Source organism: Euprymna scolopes, chromosome 41, assembly GCF_053919585.1.
Source record: "Euprymna scolopes isolate OS-2025 chromosome 41, ASM5391958v1, whole genome shotgun sequence".
Lineage (NCBI taxonomy): Eukaryota > Metazoa > Mollusca > Cephalopoda > Sepiida > Sepiolidae > Euprymna > Euprymna scolopes.
Window position 1 is genome coordinate 68,480,180 of NC_136522.1, and position 23,618 is coordinate 68,503,797.

Consider the following 23,618-nt stretch of genomic DNA (forward strand, 5'->3'; position numbering starts at 1 on the left):
TTCCTTTTTGACGGTACAAGACGGCGTGGAGGTTCGAGAGAGGTTTGAACTGTAACAAACACCATTCAAGCATAACTGCCATGTTACACCATGCCCCCTGATTCTTCAATCGGAATGTCAACCGTGTCCTTTGTTTTGATTGAATTACGTCGAATTTAACATCTGCCTTTGCCCAGATCCTGAATTTGTGCAATACATTTGATGTTTTCTCAACATCACACGTCACTTAAGTAACACGAGTAACTACAGCTAATCTATCTATCTATCTATCTATCTATATATATATATATATATATAAATGACCTTACCATTCTGTCTGTGTGCGGAACGGTGTCTATCAAACTATTCTGCCAATTTTGGATCTACAGACTTGGCAGTTGATTTATAGGAAATGTGGAATTGTGGAACAAATTCGATTTAGTTTTTAGCCGGCAAAAATAGCTGCTAAAGGGGCCAAAATTGAAAAAAAAAAATTAAATTGGGCAGACGTAAGTCGACTAAACGTGATATTCTATGCAGGGGTAGGGAAGAGCGGTAGCTCTAGATATATCAAAGGCTTTTGACAGGGTATGGCATGAAGGTCTTCTCAGGAAAATCACATATGGTATCACTGGAAGAGTACTTAACATAATTAAATCCTTCTTAGATAAAAGAAAAATCCAGGTTGTCCTCGACGGTCGTACATCTAAACAATATGATATAAATGCGAGAGTGCCCCAGGGTTCTATCCTTGGATCTCTATTGTTCCTGATATTCATAAATGACCTCCCCGACAAAATTGCCTCTGAGATGGTGATGACACTACACTCTATAGCAGGCACGACAGGAAGACGAATGAACACATTTCTAAAGAAATGGCAGAAACACTAGAGGAAGACCTCCAATCTGTGATGGAATGAGGACAAAAGTGGTTGGTCACGTTCAATGCTGCCAAGACTAAACTAGTTTCATTCAATAATTACAAGAAACCCTCTCTACCACCTATAGCAATGGCCAACGACTCTTTATCTGAGAGTACATCTTTCAAACTCCTTGGCCTAACGTTCACAGGAAACATGAGTTAGAACAATTACATTGAAGGCATTGCCAGGGCTGCTGCAAGAAAGGTGGGCTCTCTCTACCATGCTAGACAACTACTAACACCCGAAAGTATCCTGTACCTCTATAAGGCCACCATTCGCCCATGTATGGAGTATTGCTGTCACATCTGGGCTGGTGCATCTGCTACTAGTCTCTCGCTCCTTGACAAGGTTCAAAAGAGAGTCGCAAACCTGATAGGCCCTGAACTGGCATCTAAGCTTCAGCCTCTGTCCCATCAACGAAATGTTGCATCCCTCTGCCTTTTCTACAAGTATTTTAGTGGTGAATGCTCTGACGAACTGCAATCACTTGTGCCCCCACGACGTGAGCACCCTCGACAAACCCGACAGGCTGCTAAATCCCACCCCAACACTGTAGAGATCCCTAGATGTAAAAGATCTTTTTACTTTAATAGTTTCTTCCCCAGAACCGCTAGACTCTGGAATTCCATTCCAGGTCCCTGCTTCCCCAACAGTACTGACGTGAAGAAGTTCAAGTGTAACGTGAACCGACATCTTGCTGCCCAAATCCCTACATAGTACCCCAGTAGTTGTTGCCCCTGATAGTAGCCCCCTACACCAAAGTGGCAATTTGCCTTGTTTGGGGTGAAAATGTAATAAAAAAAAATTAAAAAAAAAAAAAATGTGCAAATATACATTTATACCTTTAACAATGTTATTTTTTAAGTTTTATATGCGTATGGACCTCGCTCAGATGGTAAGATAAGGCATTTTTGTTTAACTTTCGAAATAACTTCTATATATTGGGTACAATATAATAATTATATTTTACGACCAAACCATGCCAGGCGCCCACTTCTATATATTAGGTACAATATAATAACCAATAGAGAATTGGCTTCGTAATAATAAATACGAAATCTGCATGTATTATAATATCATATGAAAGTGTATTTTACGACCAGGCAAGGCTGGGCGGCCTAGTTCTTTATAAATCTAATTAGCGAGTGGGGTGGGGGTGTCCGGTCGTAAAATACGCTTAAATATGATATTTGAATTTATCCAGATTTTGTATATATTATTATTATAGTGTCGTGATTTCAAAAGTAAAAAAAAAAAAACATTTGGGTGCCATCAGTTAGAATTGAAACCGAAAGAAAAACTGTAACATTCAAAGCTGGTTATGTTACCACTGTATCAACGAGACATATGAACTGATTAAAAGTTAAAAATTAAAAATAAACTAAGATGAATGCACAAAATGTATAACGATTTTTTTCAATTTTGACCAATTTTTGACCCCTGTAAAACTATTTTAATCGACTAAAGATCTGTAAAAGAATGGTTAATAAAAACAATCTAATCAGTTGAGGCCCATAGTGCCGCTCTGTGACTTTTAGTTTCGGAAGAGATAGAGTTTGAAAATATGGAGACAGACAGAGATATAGCCTTTTATATATTAGATAATCTAAACACGTCTGTGTTTCTATCATATTACATATCTCAATAAAACCAGAATCTCCTGTAACTCTCAAAACACCTTTCTGAATGTAAAACAAAAAAATGTTTTTCGTCATTAAATAACAGTTCTAATACAGTATAAGGGCCATGTTATCATCAGAATCGTCCTTTCGGTTTACGGAAAACGCCGGAAAGTACCGATAAACCACTGATCGCCTTAACCCTAACTTTTTTTAAAAATCATAAAGAAAACATTGGTTTATTATGAAAAAGTCTAAACATTTATATTGATTTGAACAAACAAACCAAAAAACTTATAAAAATATTTAAAAAAAAAAAAAAATGTTTTCTATCAGTTGCTATTCAAAAAATAAATTTCTTGAAATTCATAGTGAATTCTTTTTTGATTTGAATATTAATTTTCTAAAAGTTTTGTAAAAATCATCCAATGATTATTTAAGAATATTGTTTACGTTTTTCAATTAATTTTTAATGGAAATTGTTTTTATTCTTAAATAATTTTCTGCTAAAATTACTTTTTTTCGATTAATTTTTCGTTTAAATTATTTGTTATTTTCAAATTATTTTTCGTTGAAATTATTTTATTTTTCAATTAATTTTTCGGTTAAATTATTTGTTATTTTCAATTAATTTTTCGTTGAAATTATTTGTTATTTTCAATTAATTTTTCGTTGAAATTATTTTATTTTTCAATTAATTTTTCATTGAAATTATTTTATTTTTCAATTAATTTTTTGTTGAATTTTTTTATTTTGAATTAATGTTTCGTTGAAATTATTTTTATTTTTCAATTATTTTTATTTTTCCATTATGTTTTCGTTGAAATTATTTTTACTTTTAATTTTCCGTTGAAATTGTTTTTACATTTCAAATAATTTTTCGTTGAAATTATATTTAATTTTTCAATTAATTTTTCAATTAATTTTTCATTGAATTAGTTTCGTACTGACAGAAACACTATATTTTTCATTGCAAAAAATTGGCCAGCGCTTGCGCAAAAAAAAAACAAAAAAAAAACCCAGAAAAATTATATTTATGAAACTTTTGTTTTGTACCTTTTGGCAGTTTCCGTAAACTCCCCGGACGATCCCGACCATAGCACGGTTTTTATTCTGCATAAATAGCTAAAGAACAACAAAAAGGGTTGATATGCCGTAAAACTATCAAATTTCAAAAGCCGTACGCACTGTTATCCGCATGTTTTCCTCGCGAAAGTGATTCAGCAAAATGTCCTTTTGGTGGATTTGTCTTCGCAGGGACTCATTGTCAGCCATTGCGCTTGCTTTTCCCATTCGGTAGGTAGAAACTAGCGGAATGAAAAGAAAAGACAAACAAGAAAATATACAAATTTAAATAAAATATCTTTTTTGTTTGCCTTGTTTTGTTCTGTTTTCTTTTTTTTTCTTTTTAACTTTAAAAAAAAAAATCTTTCCCACCTGAAACAAGGCATGTTGCCACTTGAGACGTAAGGGTTACTATTTTTACCAAGTTGTTTATCTGGTAAAGTCACTAAATAGTGTTTGTGGGTGATATGAGATGAGAAAAATAAGTTTGTGTAATGCAGGAATTATTTTATGTCAAGATTTTTATCTAACATGTTCGATGCGCTCTGTTGAAGGCAAGAAATGAGACAATTGCAAAAGAACAAATCGAGCCTGGATATGACCTAAAACTATATCCGATGGTGAGGCCCCAGCTTGCGGGCTTTGGGGAGTGTTGAGCCACCCTTTAATTACCATTGCTTCCAGGTCCACTCTGACCCGGAGTGGTAGTAGCTGTTAGGGTCCCAACTATAGGTTAAATAGAAACCGACTTTACAAAAACAAATATATTCTATTAAAAAAGTTTTTCCTCAAAATAACTGGATTCGGCATTAAATAATCTGAAAAGTGTTCATATGCTGTAAAACAAAACCAACCAACCAAAACAACAAACCAACCAAAACAACAAACCAACCAAAACAACAAACCCTACCTGTAAAATTCAAGATAAGCTATACTGATACACAGGATATTATTGCAAAATAGTGCGCCCATCTTGCGTCCAACTTGGAGCTGGTAGTTTGCTTCAATGAAGAGGTAGTTTGAGTCCTTTTGCATTCTGCAATGCTGTCGTAGTCTCTTGCAGGGAAAGATGAATTTAGCCATGTTCCATTGGACCTCATGGCGCTAAAAAATTGGTAGCAACGTAAATAGGCTGAATGTCGAAGTTGCAAAATTCACAATGATAAGAAAAGTCCGTAATACGGTTGTAGACATTCTGTCTGATAAGTAAGCCTAATTCGTAGACTTTTACTAATGTTCTATATATATAATGTTGCGAGCCTATGCTTGTTTTATCGTTATTTCCATGGCAGGTGCTCGTCTGAACTCCAATCTCTGGTCCCCCCCTCGCCAATCTTTCACGAAAAACACCCGTCTAGCTGAATCCATTGTGAAAAATTTTCCCCACACTTTATCTGTGCCTAAATCAAAACGTGGATTCCACAAACAAAGCTTCTTTCTTAGAACTGTACGCCTGTAGAACTCTGTTCCGTCTGCCTGCTTCCCACCTGACTACAACTTGGATGTCTTCAAGTCCAACGTTAACAAATTTACTTTTCCACCAGCGCCGGCCGAAGCTCAGTGAATATTCGGCAGATGGCGGCAATCAGGCTGGCTTTGGTTTTGTTGGAGGTCAGGTTGGTGATTTTGTCGACGTATGACCAAACGAAATAGTCCAGCGGGTCCAGGTTGGGGGAGGAGGGGGAGCAGTAAAGGAAGGGTATAAAGTCGTAGCACTCTTTCTGAAACCAAGCCTCGGTTTCTTTGGACTTGTGGGTCGGAACTGAATCTTGCTGCCAGACCCATGGTCTGCCAGGGGCCATTTGATTGCACTAGGGGATCACCACACTCTTCATTACATCCAGGTACACTTTGGTGTTGACTTTCAAGCCAACTTTGCAGATGTGAGGTGGCATGATGTGGTCTTTACTTGAAGCCACACCAAAGACCATAACCGTGGCCGGAAACTTCATTGAGCTGTGTCCTCAAGTGTTCAACTGCCTAGATTTGCATTTTTAGGGTTCTCACATCTGGATCGGTAGAGAGCATGAGTTGTACAGAGGCACATCTCCGATCTCACTCGTTGAATATTGTGGTACTTTCAGACATGATAGAAGGCTCCAATCACTCTTGGGATTTGTACATAACTGCCCAACTAGTAGATGGTCTGCAACAAGAAAAGAAAACTGGAGTCATGTCGTCTTTTCTATTGCGACAATTTTATCATTCCACATTGTATATAATGAAATTCAACATTTCGATTTTCGAATTTCACTTTTATAACGAAGAAGCGCCCGATTAAAACAGAAGAATCCAAGGTACTTATGCACTTATGCTACCGTGCTAAAATAATAACGTTATTATTTAGAAACCCATTCTTAACATGTGGATGGGAGGTTGTTTTGTAACTATTCTGTACTTTCGCCTAAAAATTTAATTTTAAAAAAAATCGTAAAACTTGAATTTAACTTGAAATTATGATTTAAAAAAAAAAACAGCATGGTAACATAGGTGATTAACCGCCGGATCATACTTACCGGTGATACATTTCAACGTATTGTTGTATTCCTGGAATCCATTTCTTATGATGTTCGTAAATTCTTCAATACTCTTAGCCATCGACTCCCTCGAGTGCTCCTTAACGGTCACCACCGATTCGTCGTCTGCAAATTTGAAAAAGTTGCAGAAATGATCCATACATTTCGTGATTATAGCCTCGCTTTCGTTGGAAAGCTTGTCGAAATCGGACCTCAAAAAATACAGACTTTCTCTCGCGTGTTTGTCCGTCATTTTCCCCACGAGAACGTCTCTGTCTTTGGCGTGACTCAGCGTCGATTCAGAAAGCGAACGTCTTAAAGCGGGCATCTCGTTTCCGTCCCGACGTAAATCAGTTTTGTCGGTTGCCTTCCCAGTCACTGCCGCCATGTTGTCTATCCTGCAGAACTCTGTCTCTGATTGGTCAATGTCGTCATTGTCCCCCATTGCCTCTTCTTCGTTTGAAACTATGTCGGTTGAAAACTCGTTCTCGTTTGTTGAACTAGCCGTTTCCATGTCGTTTGATACCGTATCAATGAGCCTTGACATGACGTCGTCCATACTGATCCCCAGAGAGTAACGGTCAATTCCGACGACAGGAGGCGACGTAAACTCAATGGATTCTTCGCTCAGTGAACAGAGAAGACTCGGCGACGAAGGGGAGCATATCCCCGACGCTAACGGATAGTCCTTAGGGTCCAAGGTTCTTTGAAACTCGTTCGTGTCTAAGATTCTTCGAAGTACTCGATAGATGAGGGAGTTAGCGGTCGTTTCTAGATCGTCGGATTCCCCAGTTAATGTTGATAGAAACATACTTTTTGTTCTCTTTTTGTTTTTAATGGTTGAGTTTTTTTGTTTTGTTTTTTTTTTTGTTTTTTTTTTACAACATATATTTTACTTAAAAATGGATGTCACAAAAAGGTGAATGACGTAAATTAAAAGAAGAAATAAATAAAGTGGTGAGAGGAGGAGGAGGAGAATGACGCAAATAATTAAGAAAGAGAGAGAGGCGGAGAGGGGGAGAGGGGGAGAGGGGGAGATAGATGAAAGCAGAGAGAGTGTTTAAAATACAGAGAGGAAGAGAATGAGAGAGAGAAAGTGAGAGATAGGAAGAGAGAGAAAGAGAGAGAAAGAGAGAGAGAGAGAGAGAGAGAGAGAGAGAGAGAGAGAGAGAGAGAGAGAGAGAGAGAGAGAGGAGATGAGAAACAGGGATAAAGAGAAAGGGAAGAGCATATTAAAAAATGCGCATGAATATTAAACAATTTTTGGTACTTGTGCACTTATTGAACCGTGCTGAAATAACGTTATTTCGATAGCCATTCTTAACATGGGGAGAGAGGGGTGTTTTGTAACTATTCTGTACTTTCGGTTAACAAATTAATAAAAAAAAAATATTGTAAAACTTTTATTTAACTAGAAAATACTATTTTAAAATAGCACGGTTCCATAAGTGCACAAGCACCGATTTTTTTTTTTTTTTCGGCACCAATGCCAAGAGAATCTAGAGCACTTTTAAACTGACCTCTTCTCCATTCTTAATTGGCTGCTGTATGTTGCTGGCGCTATGCAGTTCTTAGAGGTCGACCCTCCTAGGCTTTTACTTTCTCACCCTTTCAGAAAGGGTTAGTTTATTGCTAATCGCCTAAGGTACCTCTGTAGAAGAAGGTCGACAGAGCTGCCCAGGCATTTTTGTTTTTGTTTACTCACGTTCATCCCTAACAAGGCATATCGCCACTTAAACGTGAGAGGCTACTATTTAGAACCATGCATAGGAAAGATTAACAAGATGTTTGTTTACATTACATTTAAACTTTTGCATATCCGTACAGTGAGGGAAGCAGGTAGAAAGAAAAGAATTCCAAAGTCTAGCTGTTTAAGGGAAGAAGCTATTAGAATAGAAAGCTTTCTGGCATTTAGGGACCTCAACAGTGAAGGGGTGAGATTTTGTTGCTAAGTGGGTTCATCGGGGATATGTACGTCGAGGGAGCACAGGCTGCTCTTCCTCTAGAGCGCCGGCTAATCATCATCATCATCATCATCATCATCATCATCATCATCATCATCATCATCGCGTTTCCCTTCATCTCGAGGTCCACATTGGGCAGTGCCCAAGGCATCTCTTACGTCCACATTGGAGCGTGCCTTGCTTAGGGGACAGTGTGTAAGGATGTGTAGGATAGTCTGAACGTTGGCGCCGCAGGGGCACCTAAAAATGGATGACGTCACAAAATTATTATTATTATATATTTTTTTTTTTTTCAAAAGTAACTAAAAGCTATTATCTTTTATGACGTCATCCATTTTCAAGTAAATACTTTCTGGTAGAAACATGATTAGCAATCAATGTCAATAATCATATATTTAATAATATATATCACAAATACTAACCCAACGGGGCACGGGTGGTGGGGAAATGTAGTTATATTTAACATACATCGAGCTTCATAAATAAAAGGATTGATAAAAAGAAAGTGTGAAATATAATTGAATAGCCATATTTTCATCATTAATATATATATATATATATATATATATATATATATATATATATATATATATAATAAATATAATAATATATATATATAATAAGTAGAGTGAAAAGCATATCTTATTTTTCTTTTATTAATATTATTGGAATCTTTTCTTTCTTCCTTGTACACATTTTTGTGAATTATTCCATGGATTTCTGCATTTGGATTATTATGGACCATCTTCTTCCAAATATGGGATTTCCTGGGAGTTAATTGTACAAATGGAAATTCTTTTTACTTTCTTGAAGTTTTACATTTGGATTTTACCGTCACTGGATTTTTTATCTTCCACCAGACTATCCATTCATGTGTAATCACCTTTTTCTTTACCATATTCCCTCTGCTTCACTTTTTTTGTTTTCAAGTAAGATCTTTGATTACTTGTTGTTTCATCAAATACTTTTGCATGCAAAATCCGATCCCGTATTTTGCTAATTCCTACCCTCTGATGAGAAGGAAAGTATTTCTTCGAAACTCCGCGGATTAAGGACTATCCATTTATCTAGTGTTTTCTTTTCAGATTAAATATATTTTTAACTCATTTCAAAGTGTTTTTTAACATATTTTATTAACTATTTGCTCATATATATATATATATATATATATATATATATATATATATATATATATATATATATATATATAATAAAAATTACAATTAAATTTACTAAAATGATCCAAGATGGTAAAACTAAAGTACATTATAAATATTAAAGAATTAATATTTATAAAGTAATCTCAACCAACTTATTTAATGTTTCCTTTTCAAATTAAATATGTTTTTAATTCTTTTTCAAGGTGTTTTTTAACATGTTTTATTAACTATTTGCTCTTATAGATGTTTGTTTTGGTTTTAGCGATATGTTTTGAATGAATTCAGTTATTTACGAAAGTGCAATTTTTTTTTTTACCTAAATGCGAGTTGGGAATAATTTTCTCTTTTAACCAGTTTGGTACCCCCACATGGGGAGCGGTATATATATTATTTTAAAAATGTAATATAATTTTTAAAATATAATTTTTAAAATATAATTTTTAAAATATAATATAATTTTTAAAATACGATTTTTAAAATATAATATAATTTTTAGAACTATAATTTTTAAAATATAATTTTTAAAATATAATATAATTTTTAAAATATAATTTTTTTTAAATATATTTTTAAAATATAATTTGTAAAATATAATTTTTAAAATATAATTTTTAAAATGTAATATAATTTTAAAAATATAATATAATTTTAAAAATATAATTTTTAAATATAATTTTTTTAAATATAATTTTAAAATATAATTTTTAAAACTATAATTTTTAAAACTATAATTTTTAAAATATAATATAATTTTTAAAATATAATTTTTTTAAATATATTTTTAAAATATAATTTTTAAAATATAATTTTTAAAATATAATTTTTAAAATGTAATATAATTTTAAAAATATAATATAATTTTTAAAAATATAATGAAGTATTAAAGTGATGAAATTTAAATTCGCATTCCTACCTATTTGTTTATTTGGTCACAATTTGATGAATATATACAAAAGGTGCATTACTTTAATACTTCACTCATTCCTATATATCGTATTATTCTTGCAAAATAGACGATTAAGAGATGACCTCATTTGCATATTACATTAAGGGAAATCGATTTATTAAATAGCGGTGTGTTAGTTATTGTCTATAGTGAGGGGATTGTTTTAAGTGTTCTATTTAAGTTTATTTTTTAAATTTGATTTATATTGAGAACATATTTAATTTAATTTATTTTTACCAACATCAATTTTTTTAGAAACAGATTTCAGTTTTTTTTTTTAGTTATTTCCCTTAGACACTAACTTTCTTCTTTTTGTTTTCTTTTTCGGCGGATAATCAAACTGAAAATAATTTACACAAACTTTCAAGCATTATTTTTGGAACCAGTTCAAATAAAATAATTTCCGTGATTTCGCAATCCAGTGGATTTTTATTTTAAAATAAACAAACAATCAACTAAACTACGATTCTTTATTTAAAACAAAAACAACAACAAAAAAAACTTTCATTTAGGTTTTTTTTTTTTTTTTACATCGTAACTAATCTTTTTTTTCTTTTGGTAATACAATAAGTCATAACTCATCATTTTTATAAAATAAAAACGTGTATTTCGCTTAACACAAATTCTACTTTGGTATTTTTGAAACTTTAATTATCTACTGTTTGTTTTCGTTGTAAAAAACCATAAAACAAATCTTTCTAGATTGAGGAGCATAAAAGAAATTCGCTTAAACTGCAATATAGTCATAAAAGGTGCTCAATAGCTTCTCTTCGTATCCCTTCTGCCGAAATATCTGGTGGAGAGTTTGTCACGTATTTCTGCTTTATTCGGGGGGGAGGGGGTTACATTTTCGTGTTTTCATTCGTTCTTTTATCTTTGACATTTTTGTTGGGGTAACGATGGAGTTGACATATAATAATGAAAAATTGGTCAATATTCTTAGTATAGCAGGTGTGGCCAAACCGAATTTCACGTCGACCCTGCCAACCCTGGGTATCCATGCTAATATATATATATATATATATATATATATATATATATATATATATATATATTGAGTAAAATGATTCATAATTTATAATTAAAAATCGGTTTCAAAAGGAAAAACAAACAAAATCAATAAATTGTACGATCGTTTCGGAAACGATGTTTTTATTGAGACAGCCTCGGACAATAATTTTATCATTTGATTTTATAAAACAAAGTCTCCTCATCAGCAAAAATAGTGTGTGTGTGGGGGGGGTGTTAAAGAAACCAAAAATAAAACCAGCATTCTTTAAGTAAGGCAGATATTTCGCTCATTGTCTTCCCTCTTCATCTCTTGTCTTGGTTTTGGTTTTGCAGAACATAAGTAAGTTTTGCAAAAGGAAGTCGAAAAACAAAAGGCATCAATGTCAGGTGCATTTCGTCACAGGAGGCCAATATCTTCAGACAGCCTGATCTGGTAGCACCAGTTGAATTTTCAAGAGTCTACGGCAATTTTAAATGCCTGTTCAAAAAAAAAAGTCTGGAAACTTATTGAAGGCACCTCATAGACCGGACCGACCAAATACAAAGGAGCCAGATGAAAAACTAGGTGCTTTTTAGGTATAAGTATCCAGAAATCGTGACGTAAGCAGTTCTGACTACGAAGGGAGAAAGTCGAATCTAATTCCACTGCCTTTACATTATACGAATCTAACTAAATCGAATTGAATCTTAGTTAGGGTAAAAAATATTTTTTTTCCTACAATGCGAAAATTTGACACCAGTTTCGGAAAGTGGGATTGAAAAGTCAGCGTCCCCAAGAGAGGGTACTCTGACCCTGCAGAAGATGCCTGGGCAACCCCGCCAGCATTCTCCGGTAGAGGCGACTCGCTTGATTAGCAATGAACTAACCTTTCTCAAAGAGTGAAGGCAAAGCCTGGGAGGGTGGATCTCCTAGAACTGCACATCTTACCACAATCTACAGAGGAAAGGTCATTACAAGAATGGTCTAGGCTCTGGTTTTAGAGTCAAGGGTAAAAATGAACTGACACAAGACGCTAGACCAAATGTAAGGAGTGCTAAGCGCGGCAGGGGGGGGCGACTTAAATCAACTATGTTAAAAAAAAAAACTAACTTAACTAACTTTTGGAAAAGGTACGGCAAAATGTACCCCCCCCCCCCTTAAAAAGTGATTTAAAAAAATGAAAACGGCGTATTGGGGGGGGGGGGGGAGACAAAAAAAACGAAAAAAAACAAAGGAAAAAACGATAATTTGAAAGATTATGAAAAAACAGTGACTCGTTTCGTCGGCGACCATCTTGTTTCCAAAAGTTAACAGCTCTTCAACTTTTGAGAGTTAATAAAAAGCATTTAAAAATACTTAAAGACAAATGAACCAAATGAAAGTTATTTGATATGGGCACACTTGTATTTTATCCTCCCTTCCCATTTAGGGGGGGGGGATGTTAAAAAAGAAGTATAATCTATTCTGTTTTTGTGTGTTTCAATATTCACCTTGCGTTCTCGCAGCTTTCAAACCGTAAACTATTTCTGCCATTTCCGTTTTGTTTCGTAAATCATAAGTCGATATTTAAATGCATACAGCAAAAAATAAAATTTAAATGACCATACCTTGTACTAACTCTACATCGGGCATGGCAATGAAAAATTTGTCTATAATTATTAGGTCACCGCAAAAGCTTTTGCAGGGGAGACATTTCAAACCATTGTAATTTTGTGCATATTATTAAACATACCACCATGGTTAATTTAAAACTTTCTTTCAGAAATTTGATTGTATGCAGATTAGGCGATTTTGGGCTGTATATAACCAAGCCGTTGAAAGAATGGGACAGTTCGTTTCGGGTAGAAAAGCAATCTGTACACCCGTGCGGCGTTAGTGAAAAAGGAGGTTGTCAATTTCTATGATTTTCAGCGTTAGTTCGCGCGACGATGGAAGACCAAATAACTTGGGTGTCGCCATTTTGGGTCTTCTATTATTCAGCAGCTGTACTCTGCAAGACGGGCAGACATGTGGGCATTTTTTTAAGGCAAGTAATATTCGCACACGTTAAAATTTTTGGTTCTTGTGCATTGCATTACTGTTACGGAACAACTTTTTGGTTTCATTTTGAATGGCAGAGAACGAAAGACGATGCAATTTCATTTTATGAATTTGAAATCGTACATTCTGAAACTCTAATTTCAGAATTAAAAAAAAAAAAAACTTCGGTGCTTATGCACTTTTGTTACCGTGCTGAAATATTTTGAAACTCATTTTTAACCTGAGTGTTTTGGAACTATTCTGTGCTTCCACCTATCAATTTCGTGACACTTGAATTTAGGCTGGAAAAAATATTTAAAAATAGCGCGGTATCAAAAGTGCATAAGCATCAAAACTTAAATGTTCAAATTTATTTGCGCACTGTTATCGTCTCGCCACATTTCGGCCAACTCATCCTCTGGCCTTCTTCAGGTGGTTAACCGCGATGGGATATGAAGGCTGTCTTGTAACTGTATCCTCAGTAATTACTGCCTTCCGTAGTAGTCTCAATACATTTTTAGCCAACAAATCCTCTGGCCTTCTTGGGTAGGACTAAAACCGCTGTCTTCCGACAATGCTCACCTAGAACCGTACATTTACGTGACTCAACTCTGGAAAGCAGTAATTATTGATACAGTTACGGCGGCATTACTATCCTGTCGCAGTTTTTCACCTGAAGAAGGCTAAAGGATAAGTTGGCCGAAACGTGGTAACTCGACTGTATTCGTAAACGAATACAAATTCGTGATCTCAAAGGATTCCAACAATTCTATTGACATTTTTCGCTTCTCTCGGTTTTGAGATTGCATTGTCTTTCCCTGTTTTACGTTCTTCAACATGAAACCAAAATGTTGTTCAGTGACCAGTAATGCACAAATGCTCACTTTTTACACTGAAATCTTAATTCCACCCATGTTGACCCGTTATCTTCTATAATGCTCGTCCTCACACCGCACCACTAGGTGTCGGAAATTTCGTGAAAATAGTGAATAATTCCACCCCATCTTTCCAAGCTTATAACTCCTCGAAAAATGTAATTCAAGCCCTAATTTTTTTTTTTTTCAATTAAAGGACCAAGGTTCCATTAAAAAAAAACGTTGTTTAAAATTTTTAAACTTCAAACTTTATAGGTAAAATTTTAAAACACTACGTTTTTTTTAAATTTTAATATATTATTGACATTTTCTCAATTTGAGTAAATTTATTTACTTTTCGGTAAGTAAATTATTTACTTTTTAATAGACACTTGAAAATGGGGGGGCGTGAATTTAAAAAAAAACGCTTGTCTAAAATATATTCGGTTTATTGGAAAGAACATAAAATTTCACATTGACTCTGAAAATATCGTAAAAATAGAATCAATAGAAAAATTGATAGATTTTTAAAGTTTAGAAATTGAAAAATATTGTTCGGAAAATTCATTACTGTTTAAAAAAAAAAAAGTAAATTTATTACTTTGAAAAACTTTATTTTGGTAGTATTATCCATAAAAAATAAACAACCCACTTTTAACAGAAATTACGAGATTTTTATTTTTTTCAGTTTTGTGTTAGGGATGTCAAAATTCCTACAAAAATTCTGCACCACACCGGCACACCACTGACCAAAGATTTGACAATTTGCTTTGGGAATCTTGTCCAATGTTCTCTTTACGTAACTCTTTCAGATCTCTTATTTCTAATATTCCGAAACCTTTTTCTATTATCTATTCAATTACAATAGACTGGACATTCGATTCGTATTTCACATTAAAATTTAAATTTTACAAGCGAGGCATAAGCTGAACAAATGGAATTCAGTTAGAGCAAAATGTCGTTGGTATAAAGATGTTCAAAGAATAATTCTAAGTTAAGATAGGGAACTTAAATCCATTTATGCATTTTTAACGTGCTATTTTTTAATAGTATTTTCAAGGTTTTTTTTTTTTTTTTTTTTTTTTTTTTTTCCACCTCGGCATTCACCTTTAAATTGACATAGGTTTTCGAGTATGCTGAAAACGAATCGCATTTAATTTGAAAGAGTACCAAAACTTTAGTGTGCAGTAACTTGTTTTTAAAACCGACTAAATTAAACTTAAACCGTACTTTATAACCCGTTTGCTACAAGAGAAACGGTCTACTTGATGGCGCTGTACAGCTATGAATTTGAAATATTGGCCAATAGATTAAACAACTTTTACCCCCCCCCCCTCAAACTTTTCAGTTACGGTCACAATTTTATCTTTTCTCTAAAATTGGATATATCAGGTTGACAGTTCTTGTGGTTTTTAACTTGTAAATTCAGACGAACATATCTCCTCAAATTTATATATCGAAATAAGCACTATCAGAATCGACCCTTTGGCCAGTGCAAACCAAGTGTATTTATGCCAGTAACGTAAAAATGTTGCCTTCTGGTTAAGGCGCTTCTGATATCGCTTAGTTTCTGTAGCACTTCTCATGCAGTTATCAATGCTTCAAAAAGCAGTAGTCGAAAGGTGAGAGATCTGGAGAGTATGGCGGACGAGGCAGTTTTGTAGCCCAATTAGTTCAACTTTTGCAGAGTATGTTTAGCAACGTGCGGTTGGGTATTATCGTGGAGGATAATTAGGCATTTTCTATTTAGTAGAACCCCCAGGGTATTATTTTTTTTTTTTTTTTTTTTTTCTCCTGGTTACGGTATTTGCCTCTTTACGGTGTTATTTGATTATAAATATGTGAATTATATACTATACTGTATTGTTACTAATTTTTAATATGTACTATATAAAATTTTGCCCCTCTCTCTCTCTCTCTCTATATATATATATATATATATATATATATATATATATATATATATATATATATATATATATAGCAATTACACCTTTCCGATGCCAACCCCGGAACGGATTAATGCCATATCCCGGGTTCTACTGTACTGAATGTTGAAGTTTCTGATGCATTTCATCTTTGACACCTCGCTGTAATGCTTTTGCCCGCATTAAAAAAAAAAATAAATTAAAAAAAAAAAAAAATCAATAAGACCGATCACTAACCCACCAAACAGTCAACACTTCTCCTCCCTCAACTCTGGCTTCGGGAAGCGTCAGAGCTTCGTCGCCAGTTGTCGTAAAGAGCCTACTTTCGTTATTTAAAAAGCCATTCTTAACATGGGGGGGGTGTTTTGTACCTATTCTATACTTTAACCCTACAACTGAGTAAAAACAACTTTAAACTTGGAAATACGATTTAAAAAAAAAAAAAAAAAAAAAAAAATAGGGCAATTACTGATCCGCGCTAACACCTTTTCATTGCAAGTCGCAACTCTGTCGAAACTCCCCCTCCCCTTTTGTAAAAGGGAAGATGACACTTAATAACGGCGTTTCTTTTGGTTGTAATTCGTGAGTCCCCCATTTATCTTTGCCTACCAATCACAAAGTGGTTGGAAACTATCGTATGCGTTACGTCTGATTCAGAAACAGTTCTCGAACAGTTGTGCGTGAATTGGCTTCAACTAATTCTCTTAATTGATCGTCAACATCCGATGGCTGACTATTATGCTCATCTTCAAGACTCGCGTCGCCGCCACGTAATTTCTTAAACGTTCAGTAGTGGTTCCTGTGCCAAACACTTCATTGATATCGCGAGTTGTTTCAGTGGCTTTTTGACCTAGCTTGAACTGAAGTAAAATTGTGCGAATCTGCTTTTTCAATCTTGTATTCAACATTCTGAAAAGACAATTGTTTTTAAACGATTAGATGGCACGAAAAACACTTTAAAATGATACAAAGCAAAAGGTATAACAAATGTACTTGAAATCAATTAAATTCTGCAAGAATTTTCTCGACCTAAAATAGATTCTAAAATTCGATTAAATAGAAATGTTGAACTTGGTCTTTTTTTTTTTTTTTTTTTTTTTTTTTTTTTTTTTTTTTGGAATTGCTTATGACCTTCCATTTCTTGTAATTTTACCAAGAATTCTTCTGAAATCTTGGTTTACATTCAAGCTGATGCACCCAAGTCGTATGGATACTATTATTTTTGAAATCCCTTCATAGTAAGAATCTATAGAAAATTGGCTAATATATACGTAATCTGCATGAATCAAAATAGTTAAGTGTATTTTACGACCAGGTTCAGTTGGGCATCCCTGCTAGCTTAGAAAAATACTTGCAATTTTAATAAAAGCTACAATAATCAAGGTGTCTCCATTTACGCTGAACATCCAGAGAATGCCAGCATCAACATATTAGAAATGAAAGTCCGCTGTAGAATTTCCATGGGTCCTGCTGGTTTAAGATTAAAAGAGCATTAAAAACTACTTTGAAACAAGACAACGATACAAAATTTTTTGACTGTGGCAATTTATTGTAGGGGGAACCTGGGGCAAAATGAGATAGCAGAGTAAAACGAGACACCAGATGACCGCTCTTTCGTGAGGAGTCTGATCAGGAGATCATGTGGTAACGCCTTGCCGCCAACATCTACCATTGTTTTATTCAGCCCCGTACATCAAAAAGGGGTAAGTATTCAAAACTTATCTATTTTGATCTATGAGGAACTGTACTCTGAGAGTGCAGAAAGCTGGGTAGCTTGTCAAGGGGACTGTAGGAAATGGGCACACTACGGCTGTGCAGGTCAAGATGAATGTAACAAGACCCCAATCTTCATTTGTGAGCTCTGTGAAGACTGACTTATTCAGACCAAGATCCGTCTCGTTTTGCCCCAAGCATGGGGAAAAACGGGACAACACAGTTAGCTGAATAAATCATCTGTATTTCTTTTGAAAATAATTTCTCATCTTTTGTTGCATTGTTTTCCAATACTTTGAATGTTCAGTACACGGAATATGGTTTGTCAATGCTACCTCTGTCTTAAGTATCTCGTTTTGCCCCAGGCTCCCCTATATTTATATCTTTCCGTTTGTTGGCATCTCTAGATCTCCATAAAACATGTCTAGTTAAAACGAAATTGTCTTCCGTTTTCCTGCTTTCCAGCTGACTATAATATGGTTGTCTTCAAGTCTAATGTAAACAAGTCTTTGAGCCATTCCATATAAGTTAACAAACTTACCGAATTGCCATTACTAACGATTACTTTATTGTCCAATTGTACACTCTTTAACCCTTATCCTCGAGTGGCCTCTGGGCCTTGATAAGTGGTGATGCTTTTGTAAAAAAAAATATATATATAGAGAATGGTGTCGTCAGCAAACGTATCCATCTTTTATCGGGTCATTTATGAATATCAGGAATAAAGGTCCAAGGATCGACTCCCCTCCTCCCGAGGTACACCTGCATTTGTCATTGTTTAGACATACGATCATCGAAGACCACCTGGATTCTTAAGGATTTAATTATGTTAAATATTTGTCCAGTAATATCATAGGATTTGATTTTCATGAGACCATTGTGCCAATAAATTCCGGCATATTTCAATAAACAAGTGTTTTACCACAAAAGGCAAGACAAATTAATCTTCTACCTATATGGGGTAATCTCCAAAAATACCGTTAGGGCTTACAACATGGTCAACAAAAAACTGCGAATAAAATATAAAACTCGTAATTTCTGTTTTAAGTGGGTTGTCAATTTTCTTTATGAAATATACTTCCAAAATAAACTATTACAGTCGTTTAAAACATAGAAGTATTTTTTATTAAAAACAATGTTTACAAAATATCTACGAACGTGCGTAGACATTTTGTAAACATTTTTAAAAAATAAAAAATAATACTTCTATTATGTTTTAAACGACTGTAATAGTTTATTTTGGAAGTATATTTCATAAAGAAAATTGACAGCCCACTTTAAAAACAGAAATTACTAGTTTTATATATTTTATTCGCAGTTTTTTGTTGACTCTTCTGGCGGCCATGTTGTAAGCCCTAACGGTATTTTTGGAGATTACCCTATATGGATAAGCTTTATTTATTCATTTTTATTTGTCTTTTTAAAAAAAAAAAAAAAAAAAAAAAAAAAATGGCTGACATTAAATGGTCATCTACAAGGGAATTTCAGTAATCGCCCCACCAATCGAAAAATGAACAATAGTGGTAGAAATACCACCGTTCATGCGAAAGAGTAATGTATTTAATTTTTTTTTTTTTTTTTTTTTTTTTTTTGTGATATCTATATTTTACCCAGCTGAATGTCAAATGTCTGCCATTCTTTCTTGTCCAACATAAACAATACATTATTTTAAAGCAAAATAAACGCTTTAATATGTCAAAACAAGACTCCAGTTAGTACGAACAGTAACTTATCTTGCCTTTTTAAAACATTTAAATGTTTTAACCACTTTTCGTTTTGTGGATCATGGGTTTACTTTTTGCAGCTTTATTTTGCCCTTCAGACCTTGCATTCCATGAGTGATGTTTCTGACAATGGAAGAATCTATTTGCAGACTTTTCTTCAGTTTCACGTTTTGGCCAACTATTCCTCTGGCCTTCATCAGGTGGTTAACCATAACTGGACAGAAATTCTGAGTCTCTTAAACTAATCTTTAGTAATTACTGCCTTCCATAGTTGCCTCGCCACGTTTTAGCCAACTAATCCTCTGGCTAACTTTGGGTAGGATTGAAACTCGGACAATGGAATGGAAGACTTACTGTTATCCATAACGCTTATCATTAGCTAGGTTTTACTTGTGAATTTTTGGCAAAAAAATTAGGCAGAAGACCCATAAAAAAAAAAAACTGGAGGGGAATCTATGGTTGTCTTTGATTGGTCTATGCTGACCCTAGAGTTCTCATTCACCAAAATGCTACAAACACACCAAGAATCACCCTACTTAGCATTCCCAAATTTTTTTTTTTTTTTTTTTTTTTTTTTTTTTTACTTCACATGCATATTTAAAATTCTATAAAAGATCGTTTAATCTATTCAATATAAAATGTCATTTGTGGGGGTGGGGAGAAAAATGTTCAAAAGTATTAGTAAGGACCTCCCAACTTTTTCTAGACAATAGACCACCCACTTTTTTTTTTTTTTTTTTTTTTTTTGCTTGATGGGGTCCGAAAAACAAGCAGGTCGATATCTAAATGGGTTTGAATTCTGGGCGGGGGGTATCTTAGCAGTTTCCTATCAGGATGGATGGAAGGAGGCATTCACTCGGCTAACTAATAACCTAATCTAGACATGAAGCTTACCTTTTGGAGTCTGCTGACAGGACCAGGTGCCCTATTTCTGGTCATTTAACAATAGCCAAGAAAACCAAAAGGTAAAACTTGCAGAGAATGCTGTTTTGCGGTTGTAAAAATGGGACGGAAATTTAATTTTCGTTCAGTTTTAATCTGTCCCCCCCCCAAAAAAAAACGAAAGTAATCTAAAGAATAACATTCAACAATTATACTTTTTATATAAAATGAAATTTTTTATAAAAAATTTTAAAAAACGAAATTTAATTTTTTAAACAAGTCAATTTGGTATACCTTATTTTGAGTCCAACTCGAATTTCACATTGGAAATATCGACTTTTCTAAGTTTTTGGGTATGCTTGCAACGAATACCCCCCCCAACTCGCCCATGTTAAGAACGGCTTTCGGAATACACCCAACCTTTTCAGCATACTTGAAAACCTATAAAGTTGACCTGTCGAATGTGAACGATGAGTTATGTGGTGTTAAAAATAAAAATTGTACAGAATTTACAACCGTAAAATAGCGCATTCTCCGCAAGTTTTACCAACCATAAAGGGTGAAACCAAAGCAAGATTTCTAATTATCTGAATGAGTTAAACTTTAAGCTTTTCTTTTTACTACAAAAGTACTGCAAAGTCTGAGAAAACGAAAATGGCTTTTCTTGCGACCATGTCGAGCCTCGATAAATCGCTCTAAAATAAATTAAACAATACTGGAACGTTGCTTTCGCACGATTGGTGACCTTTGTTTTTATTGGTATTTTTAATTTTCGAATTCCGAACGGTTAAGGCTCGACATGGCTGTAAGGAGACCGCCATTTTATTTTCGTTCTAAGTTCGTTTTCCTTGTATAAAAAAAACGCATTGAAATAAAGTAAAAAAAAAAAAAAAAAAAAAAAAAAAATCTCCAGATGAATCTTGCTTTCGGTAACGTTTATATATTTTCAGTTTTTAATTTAAAAATTCCCCTTTAAAATATTCGCTTAATAAAGTTTCAGTTCTCGAGAGACGATACTGAAGGCTTACTTATCAAGCCTGCTTTGTCGGTATTTTGTATCGAAGCCGGAACATTTTTAATGCGGGACAAACTTCCGCTTACACCAACATGTGCTTCTAAAAAGGAAAAATAACATCCTAACAACATGGCGTCCACGGTCGACGTAATTCGCGTGCTAGAATTATACAGTGGAATTGGTGGCATGCATTTTGCTTTGTTAGGTAAAAATACAGCTTTTATTTTTTTCTTTAATCTCAATTTTCCGAATTGTCAACGGTTGTATTGTCCATACCGACATATTTTACTTCGTAAAGTAAATATGGAAGTAAGTCTTGAAGTTTGTTGGCAGAATTATTTCTTGGGATTTAGATAATCCAACAAACGAAATACAAGTTTAAAATTCAAATTAACGAATGTTACCAAAGGCAAGATAAGTTCTTCTACTTAACCGAATAAGTCTTGTGCGTTTGTAACGGAATTTTAAGCGCTTGTTTGGTTCGAAAGTCCAAGCACAAGCACTGTCTAGTTGCCATGTTGATTGCCGGTTTAATTTAACTCGGCATCGGCACTACTTTATTTTTTTTTTATTTTTTTATTTTTTAAACAGAACAAACGCTTAGAATTAAAACCCCACAAGACTTACCCGGATTCGCGCGTATAAAAATGGCCACCACTTATCACATAAGGAATTACGGTATTATTATACAAACACCGTGACAGCGTTAGGGTTAGGGTTTAGGGGTAGGGTTAATTCGCTGTCACGGTGTTTGTATAGTTTTACCGGAATTACATTGCTTAATATCCAGAAAAACTCTTGCTAGCGGTAAATTTACATGCGATATTCATTTTCGTTTCAGCATACCCGAAGATTTTACAAGTCATTTTAAAGATGATTAAGGTGGAAAGTAAAAATTTACCGTAATTTTTTAATCTTGCCTTTGGTAACATTTGAATTTTTGACACTCTTCGTTTGTTTGCCTCTTTGCTAAATTACTCCTTCCTTATTCGTCATTTAAAGGATTCAAAACCACTTTCGAATTTCGAAAAGGCACAAATGATTTTGAAGCCTTTAAACCTGGTGTTACCAAAGATTTGGGACCTGAGAGCCATTTGTGAACTTGTGTGTGTATGTATGTAATATATAATTTTTTTTTTTTTTTTTTTTTCCGAATGTTTCTGAAGTGAAACTTTAATCGCAGACTCGAAAATAAATATGGCAAATCCACCGAATAACACTTTAGATTTCTATTATCCTTATTTTAGAGTTTTGAGCGATTCTCGGGACTCCATTTCACTATTTTCGTAACTTTAAGCGCTCGACATTTTTGCCTTTCAAACTTTAAAATCCGTTTAAACAACTTCTTGACCACTTTTTCGTTCTGCTGTCGATTGTAAAACATACCCTATTTCTCGACTTTTATTGTTTTTAGCTTAATACAATATTAAGTGATAGAACGCGGTGGGGGGGGGGTACGTCTGACATTAGACGATCACGTGGAGGCTCGGTAATCTCTCAAATATTAGGAATAAAAAATATAGTTCAGTTGAACACATTACCTTCGAGTGCAACTGCAACGGCGTTATTAGCTGTGACAGTTTAATATTCGCTTAAGCGATTATCGAGACTCCATGTGATTTTTTTTTTTTTTTTTTTTTTTTTTTTTTTTTTTTTTTTTTTTTTTTGTGTAACCCAAAGTCTATATTAGTACACTCAGTGTATTAAACTAAAAACGCTTTAAAAATAAGTTAAATACTAATAATAGAATAGACTAAAAGTTGTACCCCCCCCCCCCCCCGGTTGCGTTGGCTTTTCAAATGGTCTTTCCTTTTTGGCAAGGAAGAAAAATATGGGACTGATCGGAGATCTAAAATGTCGCAATTCTTTACACCTTGTATTGACCAAATACGGTAAACAAGATGAAAAAAAGCAAAATTAACGATGGGAAGACAACTCTATCAGAATCTTAACTTGCCTCCCCTGAATGGTTGGAAAACTTTATTCTTTTTAAATAGATTTGTTCAGCTACTAAAAGGATTCACAATAGAAATTTAGTCTTGGGAGAAACTGACATTGTAGTTAAAAAATTTTTAGTTTTAACTATTTGACAAGTTAATTTTTTTTTTTTTTTTTTTTTTTTTTTTTTTTGAAACGCGCATTGCAAGTTTCAGGGTTTTTGATAGAAATTTAATACTGTTAGAATATTTTGTATCATTGGAGTACGGATCTGGTGTTGGTATGGTAGTATGTGTTAAAAGTGAACAGGGCAGAAGTTGAGGTAACCAGTGTTACTGCTATGGACAAATAAGTCTCAGATGTGTGCAATTTGGACGGGGAT

The 23,618-nt window shown here is 34.1% G+C and overlaps 2 protein-coding genes across 5 annotated transcripts in view; one reads left to right on the plus strand and one right to left on the minus strand.

Annotated features, from left to right (window-relative positions):
* Positions 1-7,057, minus strand: part of LOC145266598 (uncharacterized) — a 47,863-nt gene extending 40,806 nt beyond the window's left edge. The window contains exons 1-2 of one of the 2 annotated variants that reach the window (XM_080122451.1): positions 6,103-7,055; positions 3,710-3,828 (exon numbers count right to left, since the gene is read on the minus strand). In XM_080122451.1, the coding sequence (XP_079978577.1) occupies positions 3,710-3,828; positions 6,103-6,913 (930 nt within the window). In that variant the 5' untranslated portion in view covers positions 6,914-7,055. Of the gene's footprint in view, positions 1-3,709; positions 3,829-6,102 lie in introns of both variants that reach the window. The other variant, XM_080122453.1, reaches the window with a different exon arrangement.
* Positions 7,058-12,783: 5,726 nt separating this feature from the next.
* Positions 12,784-23,618, plus strand: part of LOC145266599 (tRNA (cytosine(38)-C(5))-methyltransferase-like) — a 58,074-nt gene continuing 47,239 nt past the window's right edge. Inside the window, exons 1-2 of one of the 3 annotated variants that reach the window (XM_080122455.1) lie at positions 12,784-13,189; positions 17,520-17,667. Coding sequence is in view for 1 of the 3 variants with exons in the window: in XM_080122454.1 (XP_079978580.1) it covers positions 21,428-21,503 (76 nt within the window). In the remaining 2 variants the exon portion in view is untranslated. Of the gene's footprint in view, positions 13,190-17,519; positions 17,668-21,401; positions 21,504-21,523; positions 21,608-23,618 lie in introns of those variants that run through there. The other 2 variants (XM_080122454.1, XM_080122456.1) reach the window with 2 other exon arrangements.